The 12,565-nt window shown below is 42.4% G+C and overlaps 1 protein-coding gene across 1 annotated transcript in view; it reads left to right on the top strand.

Moving 5' to 3' along the window:
- Nucleotides 1–12,565, top strand: part of LOC132471544 (zinc finger protein 609-like) — a 97,560-nt gene that overhangs the window by 77,196 nt on the left and 7,799 nt on the right. Inside the window, exon 4 of the mRNA XM_060070656.1 lies at nt 11,145–11,232. Coding sequence (XP_059926639.1) covers nt 11,145–11,232 — 88 coding nt within the window. The remainder of the gene's footprint in view (nt 1–11,144; nt 11,233–12,565) is intronic.

The following is a 12,565-nucleotide window of genomic DNA, read 5'->3' as shown; positions in this document are numbered from 1 at the left end:
GTGTAAGGTAAAATCTCTTATTTCTTTGATAACTGCCCACCTGGTCATATTTATCCTTTTACATAATTGTTACATAAATATATTCAGAAATAAATGCAATTATTAAATCCATTATTTTAGCATGTCACTTTTCCACATTCCAGAGTTGGGTTGCAGGATTACAGCCCCGGTTTATGGCCCTACTTAAGCTCAAGAATCAGGAGGTGTTCAAGTTTCCCATGTGAAAATGTGTGGCGGTGATGCAGTAGTGATTTGTGGCTCCCTGTGTGTGGCTACACTGACACCAATTCTCTGCACGTTTCCATCTCCCCTCATTCTAGAACCATCCACCACCAGCAAAACACCACAGCACCTTCCCCCTTCCAATTCCCTCTCCCATCCCCCTCACACTGCCTGTGTCACCCACATCACCTCTAAGACCTCTGTCCTACCCACTCTCCGTGTACATGCTCAGGTTTTTTTTGATCTTTCTACTCTACTCTTGGCTGTGTGGGGGAGGTGATGGGGGAGAATAGTGAGTGTTCTGAAGGGGGAGGGTAGGGAGGGTGTGTTGGCGCTCAGCCCTGCAGGCGTCAGCCCCCGATTGGTTTATGGCCTCCAGAGCTGTAAAAACCCAGTAGGGCTGCTGGAGTGTACACAACACCCCCGACACACACACCCCTCCTCCTCCTTCCCTCACTTTGAAGCCTGTGTGGTGGAACTCTCTGCTTTCATATGTTGAAGGTCTGCATGGGGGTGTAGTGGTGGGAAGCGGTGCGATAGAAAGCTGTTTTCGATGATGTACACACATCGCCTTTAATTACATCGGGAACTGAATGTGCTTTATTTCCTGAGAGGCCACTACCAGTCTGACTACCTACCCTGGCATTCAGCACAGTCCACTGACCAACAAGATGAGGTGTTATCCCCGTCCATCTTCCTAATGCCCATATGCCCTCTTTAACAACCCACCGGGCTGGCTTTCATATTGCAGAAGACCAATTGCTCATTGCGACAGGCTGCACTTCCCTGTGTGCTCGTCCTCTTCCCCCAGAGACCGCAGCAAATGGTCTTCTCTTGAGCGGGGCACAACTGAACCAATGAAAACCAAATGAGGAAATCAAGGCGACTCCAGGCACAGTGCGGGGGGGGGAGAAGAAACAATAAGCAGAGGCCCGCCAGACACAGCAGAACGGGGCTGATTAGCGCTGATGTTGAGCAGTCTCCCACTCCGCTCTGCATGACAAGTCTCATACAGAAGTGTGTGTGTGTGTGTGCACTTCTCCCTTAGAATGCTAAACAGCTGCTTCCCCATCTACTCCTTTTGCTCTTGTGGAAGTAAATGAACAGGCTCCATATAATTGTCTGCGCCTAGCCCAGCGACACCCAATGAAATGGATAAGGACAATAGGGCAATATTGACCATTTCCATAACAGATTTTAATGTAAAAAATAATTCCTTCAATGCAATTATGCATCAGTTTTTAACTATACATTTGTTTAATTCTGCACAGAAAATATGTAACTAAAAAATATCCTGCATAATATCCAACATTATCTGTATATAATGTAGTGTATATATGGACTAGCAAATAATGATTTTTGAATAGTGTCTTTCCTCTAAATAAGATATGGAAATGTTTGTCAGTCAGTCAACAATGGTGACTAGAGTTTAAAGATCCCATGGCATGAAAATGTCATTTTCTTTTCTTTTTTTTTAACATTCATATGAGTTCCCCTAGCCTACCTGTGCTCCCCAAGTAGCTAGAAATTCTGCTCCGCCTTTGAAATAACGAAGCTCAGACGCGCTGTTTTGGAATTTTCCCCATATGTCGTCATAAGGGGAGAGGCCAACTCCCCTTTCTCTGCCTTGCCAGCCCAGAGAATTTGGCCCGCCAATGAGACAATGAGCTGCGAGCGTGGAAAGCGCCACATGTGTGTGTGATTACAGAGATGTCGGAGAACCCGACGCAGTCGATTGTGATTCATAATGTCGTCTGGTGGCGCACACAGCTTTTGGCCATGATAATATGTATGATATGATATAGATATCTATGTATTATATGATACTAGTTAGAAATAGAGCTCCAGGACTGTGGTGTTGTACACTTCTTGGTTATTTGGATAACCGTTCTGCTGTTGGCGCATAACACGTTGAATCCTCGTCTCTGGTATTTCCACAACAAGACTCGTAGTGGGGGTTATCTCAGCCATGGTTGAGAAGCAATTGGGGGAAAGGAAATTTGGCTTTGACTCCCTGAAGTACATGAACCGCGACATGGAGGAGAAAGGGATTGTTGCCCGCGATCGTCTCCGACTTCAGCCCCACTGCCCGCTGCCAAGGGACCACCGCCTTGGCGCTGCCCCTAAGAGCTCCCCGCTGCCAAGGCGGTAGCCCCTCGGCAGCGAGGCTCCGGCAGGAGACAATCGCGGTCAACAATCGCGGGCAACAATCGCGGGCAACAATCCCTTTCTCCCCCATGTCGTGGTTCAGTCTACTTCAGATTGATGTGGATGTGGAAGAACCAGAGATGTCGGCGAACCCAACGCAGTGCATAATATCGTCTGGAGGTGCACACAGCTTTTGGCCCTGATAATGTATATTATATGATATAGATATCTATGTATAATATGATATTATTTAGATAATAGAGCTCCAATGTGCGACTGGCTCGTAGTGGCTGTAATTCTGCACCACGGCTGAATTTCGGGAACGTCTTCAAATCCTGTGTTAGGAGCCCACTAATATCTATATTCAAGCATCCAAAAAATAGCATGCCATCGGACCATTAAAATAAAAAAAAAATTGGTTACATACTTAGCCATGTATAAATGGGGAAGATGGTCTAGGATCAGGACAATGGTGGGGGCTGGAAACGTATGGTATTTTGTGAACAGCTCCCTACCACCAATCCTAAGACATAGCAGTAGGTGCTCTTAGGGCCGGCAGACCTGCCTTTAGCATGCTGATACCTCCAAATGTCATCTCTGAAATGCTGGAGAAGTTTATTGCTGTTGAAACACTGCCCAGAATGCCTTGGCTCCTACTTGCAGGGCTTGGGGGTCACACCCTTCTGGCTCTGATTTTGCCCCTCTGGCAAAATACTCTAGTTCCATGCCAGTGGCCCCTACCACACACACACACACACACACACACACACACACACACACACACACACACACACACACACACACACACACACACACACACACACACACACACACACACACACACACACACACACACACACACACACACACACACACACACACACACACACACACACACAGAGAGAGAGTTGCATCTAGTTGAGACTTGAAACAAGTATTTTCTCCTCAAGCTGTACTCACTGATTTCCTTTTTTTTTTTTTCACGATAAAAGGTATAGGAATACACAAAACTTGAGAAAATAGTTTTTTGCCGAATAGAGTATTCGTGCAGCCAGTACCAGCAAAGAGCTGCCTTCTGCCGCTAGGCTTCTGTGCCCTTTTGAACAGCAAGTATCAAAGGTCTCATTTACCCGCTTCAGGAGTGGGCTGCCTGCTCATTGAATTGGCTATAGCAAATCTCTTGGAGGTATGAATGGCCATACAGGGCTCCAGAGTGCGACCAATTTGGTCGCACATGCGACTCATGTTTTTGGTGAGAAACATGAGTAATACTGTATTACTCATGTTTCTGTATTACTAATACAGTTGTATAGTGCTCTAATCATTTTAGTTTATAGAACAAAAACTACTGATGTCAATATTTATTAAGAATTGCATATTTAATTTAAAATGCAACTATTTATTTCCTAAATATTTTCCTCATCACTAAAAACGCTTCGTATTTCCACCAATTAATAGAAAAGTATCGATAGTGGTATCGATAAAGACTCGGATCGTTAAGGAGTATCAAAAATGGTATCGATATCAATAAATATTAATGATCCCCATCCCTACTCATGGTAGGATCATATCTTGGTCTAAACCAATAAGAGAAAGAGCTTGGTCGGTTCTTTGCCTCTGATTGGCTCTGGTCCTGTTTACTGCTTGTGTTTTTTTTTTTTTTTATTGCGAACGACCTAAGCGTCAGAGTAACGGAAACGGATAAAGAAAATAAACGCGACAAAAGAGGGGGAAATTAAGCGAGGTAAAAACATAGAATGTTTTTTCATTCAAAAAAACTAAGCCTACTGTTCCAACCTGCCCTACTACTGAGAGTAGTTATTCAGAGAGTCTGAATTACCCGCACAAGCCCTTTTATTTGGAAAGGTTTTATTTTGCTTAATTTTTTAGCTTGAAATGTTCCATTTCAGCTCAGTGAAAAACTTGAAACACTTGATTTTTATTTTTATATATAATTGTGCTTCAAATAAAGACAAGCATTTCTCTACACCTCATGCTACGTTCCAGGGACACTATTTAGCCTGTAAGTTACGAGCTGGAACTGGGAGTGAATCGGTCTGGTACGAGTTCAAGGGTTGTGAGTTGCGGGTTTGTCTGCCGTTCCAGGGCATTTTCACGGGTAGTAGGTTGTGAAAACACGGGTTACGGGTTGCCTGGAACGCCCCATTATTCTTGTTCAAAAATCATTCACATTATATGAAAGTTATGGAGAGCGATAAATAGGACGGACTGGGGGTGTAAGCTGGACAGGCTTGGGGGGGCCCAAGGTAGAGGGGGCCCCAAGGGAAGTTTTGATTATTATTATTAATTTATTTTTTTGATTGTTGTTGAAATAGTTTAATAACATTATTAAATGTCATGATGAATAATGATCTAAATAAAAGCTTAGCATATTAGTTTAATCAATTGGTATATCATTGTTAAATGTAAAGACTGCTGTGACTACTCTGTGAACACCCCTTGCAAAAAGCGTCAAATGGTTCAGTTCACACAGTCTTTTTTAACTGGATGGAGATGCGGCAATATATCACTCACAGCCACAGTTAAAGAAATTGAAGTCTGGCTCTCAGAAGAGAAAGGTGAAGAAAGACAGGGAGAGAAGACAAAAAGAAGGAAGTCAGGTCCTGACCAACTTCTTTTCTAGGAAAGGTGAGCACAAACGTTTAAACACACAAGATGAAACCCCATTCAACTACCTCCTTTATCGTTGCTAAAACAAACAGACAACCCAAAGCAAGAGAAGACAATAGGCTACACTCATTCAAATGATGAGGCCTTGGTTATTAAGTAAATTGTATGGTAATATTGCAACAGCAGGCTACTGATTTGAAGCAAACAAATATTTAATTAATACTTAGCCGATTTATGCCTTATAGTATTAAATGGACAGTCTTGTGAGGTTCTGTTTTCTTTAATAGTAGCTTAAGTATGCTGTTGAATTATGGTTAAGTCATAATGGTAAGCTTTGTGATGTGTTGGGGTATGGGGCGGGGGGGGGGGCCCCATCAGGACCTCTTGTATATGGGGCCCAGAATTTCGTGCTACGCCCCTGATGACTGCTAACGCTGCAAACATGTGGGAAGCATACTAATGCTCTTAAAACCGCCTCCAAGTACTGTAAGTCATTTGACTTTAGTTTTTACAAAGGATGTTACTCTTTTCCATGGGAATGACTTGGAATTTTCACACATTTGAGGCTGAAATGAAGCGTGGAAGAATTCTCAACACTTGGAAATCCCTTTTTTTTAAGCCCAATAAGGGAAAAGCCTTTGTGTATGTACTTTCCACCATTCACTGATGTGTATTTTATTAGACATACATTCATGTAAGGCATATGACATTCATCCATAGACAAGCGTGAGGGTTTTTAGACATTTTGGTGTTTTATTTTATATTTCACTGTTGATGTTCTTCTATACAAATGCATTAAGTGATACATTTAAATCAACTTGATAATTAACAAACATACACTAGGCTCTATGTGAATTGAGTATATGCATCGAGTCACTGCACAGAACCTCAATACTTTACTCCATGGTTTTAAAACAGTCTTAATATTTACACTGCATTCTTTGGACAAGCTCCCACTCTCGTCACGTGTCACGAATGCAGAGAAGCCCTTTAAGATGGACTGCTTGGAAATGTGCTCACACTTGATTGCTCAAACCTTTCATTTGTCAGCGGCGCTATGATTGCCCACGGCAGCGCCCAGCTACTCTTTGTTTCCAGCCTGTTAGGCCTACCCGATCTTATTTTTCTCATTGTTACTGTCGCGCGTTCCCTCCACAAGCATTGACTAAAATCTGTTTCAGGCTGCAGCACTATGCAAAATCCAACTGTGATGTATAAACTGTTTACTGGGAGATAGCAAACCTCATTAGCAGCAACATTTAAATCAACATCTCACTCTGTGCAAAAGGTCATAATTATCAGTAGCTAAAAGCACTATTCTGTAGTCTGCTTTGATTCAAAGGGATTTCACCTAAACTGTTAGACATAGTAAATCCTTTGCAAAATGATGGTAAACTCTCATTTGCAGGAATAATTTTGTTATTCACTCACCAGCCTTAACTGATCTTGTCACATCACATGGAAGACAACAAAGGGTCAGTCAGGGAAAATGTTATTAACCCCTTGGCGAAGGCGCTTTGGAGCGGAGCAGAGTTCAGTCAGTGAACCCTTGGCCCCAACAGAGTTGACCAGCAGCAGGGGGCCTCTGATAATGTGGCCCCCGCAACAGACGTAATGGAACACGCCGGGGTTGGAGCCATGCCGTAGCCGCTGACCCATGCAGCAGCCCCCTCACCAGCCCTCCCAGCAGTGGATTTCCCCCTGCTATTAGGCTCTTTATTCAATAATGGTGCACAAGTGCAATGCGGAGTATAGTGTGCAGATTGGTGGGGGTGCCGTTTGTTTGCAGCAGCACTGAAAGGAAATGAGGTGAAATTACAGGCCAATTCCTCATTAACGTGGGCTTCACTCAACCAGCCAGAGTAACCCTAATGAGCTTGAGGTGAAAGAAAATTGAGGTGGGGGGCAGGGGTTGATCGGAGCTGGGAACAGGGCTTTATTTTTCATACCCAATCCCCCCCACCCAAGGCAACCTTGTTGCCCCACCCACGAGCCCACCCACCATAAACAAACCCTAACTGAACTTGGTGGAACCTTTTTTTTCTTTCCTCTTTTTTGTGTTTTTTTTTTTTTCTGACCTAGTCTGTGCCAACTGTTCAAACAAACAGATGCTAAGCGGAGACGGATCACAGGGGCAGCGTGCACTTATCGTCCCTGCGTGTAAACAGATAATCTATGGGATAACTGCTCAGTGTTGTGCTAAGTTTTACTCCACCTCAATCTCACACAGGGAAATCTGTTTGGTGCGTCCTGCAGTTTTGACATTAACATCTTTCTCCTGTCTAGAACCTCAGTAACATGAAAACCTTCAACAAAATCTTTATGGCGTATGGAATATCACCTGCTGAGTTGATTTAACTATGAGGATTTAATGATGAAAAATACAAAGAAAGCACCAACCTAAGCAGAGACCTCCCATCCTTGATTAATAAAAAGACAATGTTGCCTGCTGCAAAATATTAGTATTTTTTTTATGTATATAGCGAGCAATTCACCACCCACGTTTTCAAACGTATGCAGCTCATAACCATATGACAGTCTCCAGAGCTGCCTAGTGGTCAAATCTGTAAAGTGCTTTTTTTCTTTTTTGGATTGCTGTAGAAAAAACATTGTCATGAAGATACTAAGGACTTATATATCACATTGAGAAAATCTCCACAAAATATTATGAAATGATATCATTACCTTTAATATTTTATACACACGGTTGATAATTGTAAGGCCTAAACATTTAATGAAGCCTCCACTCCCCAAATGATGACATGCAGGTCGACACCTATTACTTAGGGTATGATAGGTCTCTAGTGAACGGGGTTGAGCAATTAAGGAACACCATAATTTAGGCAGCTGGTTTTCTGACATATTTCTCATAAATAGGGTCAGATATTCTCGATATAATTTCCATCCAGGTACTGTTGGTTGGTTTGTTTTAGGATACTAGTATTAAATGTATCAGTACAAGTTAATTGAGATTAAACATACTGACATTGAAGCACAGAAGTAAAATATAAATTTTCTAATTGTACAGTTGTGCCAGTTATGGCATCTAAAAGTCTTTCACCATTCAACGAAACCCAAACCTATAATGGTCTAATGAGGACATCTGCTAAAGGCTATGTTGTGGAAATGTTGCAGTCCAATTGCATGGAGCTTGCATTGGGCAAAGTGTAATCCAATTAATATCAAAGACTTTACCGTGATGTTAAAGCTATACCTTTGACCCATCATTATCTTCAAGCTCACTTTTTGCTGAAAAGGGATACCGTACATTTATTTTTCACGAGTCTATGTGAATCAGAATATATTATTCTGACAGTTCTACATTTCTGAATAGAAAACATGTGTGTGTATTGGCTACTCGGATCAAAGGCTGATCCCTGGTTAACACCATATGGTGAGAATGTTGAATATAAATTAGGATGGGGGAGGGGGAAAACAAGGTTTATTTTCGTTCTTTTTTTACCAAAAAGCTATTTCAAGGTTGGACATGAAATAACGGACTGCTATCTTGTAAAATGCCCTGGGATTTGCTCCACTTGTGGCAAGGGGAAGCAATACAGGTAAGATCCTGAGCAACATGAAAGGCTAGTCATTCATTTGCTCTGCCTTGATTTTCATCTCAGCACGACCAGCTGCCAGAGCCATTTTGTCTTAGTGTGACTGGAGAGTAAAGGAGGGAGGGGGGCTTAGCCGGGAAAGGCATTTCAGAAACAGGCTAGGGTCCTTTAAATGTTATGCTGCGTTTCCACCGGTGGTTGCGCTTCGGCCCAGCACGCCTTGGCCCAGAAGTGAAGGTGCGGTTTGGCCCAGCTCAGTTACGGCTCGTGCTTCCACCGCAGACAGAACCCTTATGGTAGGGCAGGGTTTGAGCCGGATGGCGATAGCAGCGGCAGCTACGTAAACATCGTGACCTCATAGCAGCCCCACACAGTATAGTCTGCTAATAAATCCAAGGATAGAGAAGAACGTGACACAATGAACAAAGAACCACAATGTAGGACGTCCAAGAAGGATGTCAAACTTTTGCGTGACATTATCTTCAATAAACTAAGCTTTCGCCGTTGTCCAGAAATACTTTCCGGGTACTGTGTTTGTTTGTTTGGTATTATCCCACTGTCGCACGGAAGGAACGATTCAGTCGACGATTCAACAGACGCCGTGTGTAGCTTGAACTTGTTGGCACCCTTTCAGACGTCTCAGTACCCCAACGGAGGAGTACTGCGAGACGAGTACGGCTCATCACGGCTCAGTCCGGACCCCGCCCACTTTTGGCGCCATTACAGAAAGCTTGACTTCTTGGCCTCTCGTGTACCCTCCACACACACACACACACACACACACACACACACACACACACACACACATCCTTCCCCTTTTGATCTGGTTGATAGTTTGCACAAGGGACTTGGATGCAGTGACCGGGCTTGTCGCCTAGTGTCAGTTGTTCTGGTTAAAGCTTTATAAATGCCCTGTGTACGCCATGGCTGAAAAGTGACTTCATCTGTGGGGGGAATTAGATGGTATGTTCTGCTGTTGAAAAGAGGAGAGGGAGAGAAGGAGAGAGAGAGAGAATATGTGGTGAGCCAGGAAGATTTCCTGAGCTAATAAAATGCTTGGAGGAACAAGGGCTGCCAGCAAGCATTCCTGTGCCATTAGATAAGTCGGCTGACTGCAGCCTCTGGTTTTCTCTGCAGTGCCTGAGTAGCATCTAGAGGTCACCTCTGGGAGAGTGGGGGTTTTAATACATTCAGAAGGTCAAAAGTGTAGGTGCCTCTACCCTTCTTTAAATTAAATGTAATACCTTTATGTCACAAAAGAGCCATTTGTATTTGTCTGACCACTTGGTAAAAGCTACACTGCACGTGGCACAGTCTGTTGAAGTCGCTCTTCAATAAGAATGCAAGGATAGACCATGCATGCAGAGATATACTCATTCTCAATGACTACTTGCAAATTCACACCAGCCACAATACCCATCACACATTTCAACTGATCAATTGTTATTATTATTATTTCTGCAGTCCAGGCAAGGTCATGTACTGCGTCAGGTTCAGCGCTTCAAGGCGGTGCCTTAAGCAAAAACACTTAAGCTGCTCTTTGCATGGGCACTCAATTCAATGGATTTTTATTCTCCAAGACTTTGGCATTTATGGTTCAATATTTTTTTATTTTGTTTTTTATGTATGGTTGAACTGATTGCTATGTGTGGTATTCTTCTTGTCTTCACCCTTTCCATGCTTTCTTATGTCATATAGAGGACGGTAACAAAGGAAAAACAATTTCTCCTTACATCGCTTTCCTTCAGAGATTTGTTCTCCAGACTTTGTTTTATTTAAATGGCTAGGAGGCTCTGTGAATATTCTCCTGTAACCTTGCTGTGATCAATCTGAGTAGGACCTGCTGCCAGTGTCTGATATGTCTGGAGAAATTCTAAGCAAGGTCTCCACTTCCTGTATAAGTCCATGGTGTCCCCACATATTCAGTGTGCAAAGAGCATGAGTCGATTTGCTTCAGGAATAGGCTTAAAAACATGGCTTGTTGCCGTGTTTGTGGTTAATCACCTAAATGTATATTTTGGTGAAGAAGTGTGCAGTTGCTGATGACATCATTATCCACCCAATTGTCATTGTAAAAAATGTATATGTTTCTGCCATCTCTGACCAACAAAAACAATAGTATGTCATTCAACAAACTTTTGAGGAGTAGGGGCTTGTGGAGTAGGGCTGAGCTATTAATCGAATTTCGATCTCAAGATTTTAGGAGATTTTAGCATCAAACGATCACAAAACTAATATAATCGAGTTTTAAAAAAAATATATGTTTTTTTATGTTTTATAGAAAGTGCAGCTGGATACATATCTGTACATTATTTTAGGTTTGAACATTTTATGTTTGACAATTTTTTGTATTTTTTTAAGTTCTCAGTTACTAAGTGTTTTTAGGAGAGACATGCTGAATAAATACATCATGTTTTCAAACTCAAAAATAATCGTTTGAATAATCGGGATTACAATATTGACCAAAATAATCGTGATTATGATTTTTTCCATAACCGAGCAGCCCTAATGTGGAGCACTGTGAGTCTGCCGGGTGTATGACTTGCCTTTTGTATTTGTATTCATAAGAGACTATTTTCTTCACAGGGATGCTGGTTGTCAACGTGACTTGGAGGAACAAGACGTATGTGGGCACTTTGTTGGACTGCACACGACATGATTGGGCTCCCCCCAGGTAAAGATCTACCGACGGTTATGTTTTACAATTCGTTCTTTGTAAATTAGCTGGACATTTCATCATAAATATGTGATACACACGATGATGCAGCACCTACTGGTGCCTCTCAATATGTGTTGGGGTGCCACTTCACATTGCTGCTGGTTGGAAAATTGGAGCTACCTTCAGGGATTTTCACAGCTTCTGCGCCTTAGAAAGAATTTACTGTCACGCAGAGTAGTTTCAAATGTCAGGGTGTGAAAAAGAGTATTGCTACATGGCTGCCATCAATCATCAATTCTATTTTCTCTATCCAAGCTGTCACTTGGTCTCCAACCTCATAAAAAAGAGCATCCCATGATATGAATCAGAGAAGCGTTCACAGCTTGTGGATGTAGCCTCCAGTTGCTCTCTGCCCATGTGTAGTGGGGCTTGCCTTTGTCCATGCTAGTCTTTATCTCCATTCAGGGGAAACGGCACACACTGCTTGCTGGCAAACTGCTGACGTCCCCGGAGGAAGTGATAGAAATAGAAAACTCCCCTAACAAGCCAGATTCTGAAATCCAATTATTGTGCTAATAGCTTTTCCTCAACATGCTATCAGATCCCCGTCTCATAGAGATGTTTTTAGATCATCTGGGTGGGGGCTTACATTTTTTATAATTCCTGCATGCGTCTTTTCTTTTAATGCTAAGACTGCAGATTGTGCAGAATGGATTGGATCCATTTTCCAAACCCTGGAATATAGAAAATAATGCCTGTTCAGTATCTGTGTAAACGCTTGTACTAAAAAACAATTGCTGAATGCAGTACAAACAATAATCAATATTACAGCAGAGCTAATGGCAGGCACAAGCAGTACCCGGACGATTTTAGCAATCATTGCTTCTCTGAGTGAGGTTTGTGAGGCTTTATTTGCACCAAGATGCAGTTTGCAGCATGACTACATTAGGGACACAATATGAATAATTCAGAAAGCTTTCAGCAGACTGAATATAAACTCTGGCTTGCAATGAGTAATGAGTCTAAATTCCTGCACCACTGTCAGACTATGGATGTATTCCCATTCCCCTGCTAGGGCTCAAATTGTTTGTAGAGGCATGTAGGGGAGTCTGTGACTCATCCTTGTTACAGATTGCTAACCTTCACTGCTGTTTGGCAAGATAATAACATTACAATTAAAGAAACATGAGGCCTGACTGCTATTTTTAAGAATTTTAATTATCTAGTGATCAGAAAGCACATTGATTTCTCACAACGTTGTGTTGTGTGGTCTAGCTAATGTCGGTATTTATTGGGAAATGAAGAGGTTTTTTTAGTGCTGCTTGGTCGGTTTTGTTTTGGTTTTTTT

The sequence above is a fragment of the Gadus macrocephalus genome, chromosome 14, assembly GCF_031168955.1.
Source record: "Gadus macrocephalus chromosome 14, ASM3116895v1".
NCBI lineage: Eukaryota > Metazoa > Chordata > Actinopteri > Gadiformes > Gadidae > Gadus > Gadus macrocephalus.
This window is presented reverse-complemented; position numbering and strand designations above follow the sequence as displayed.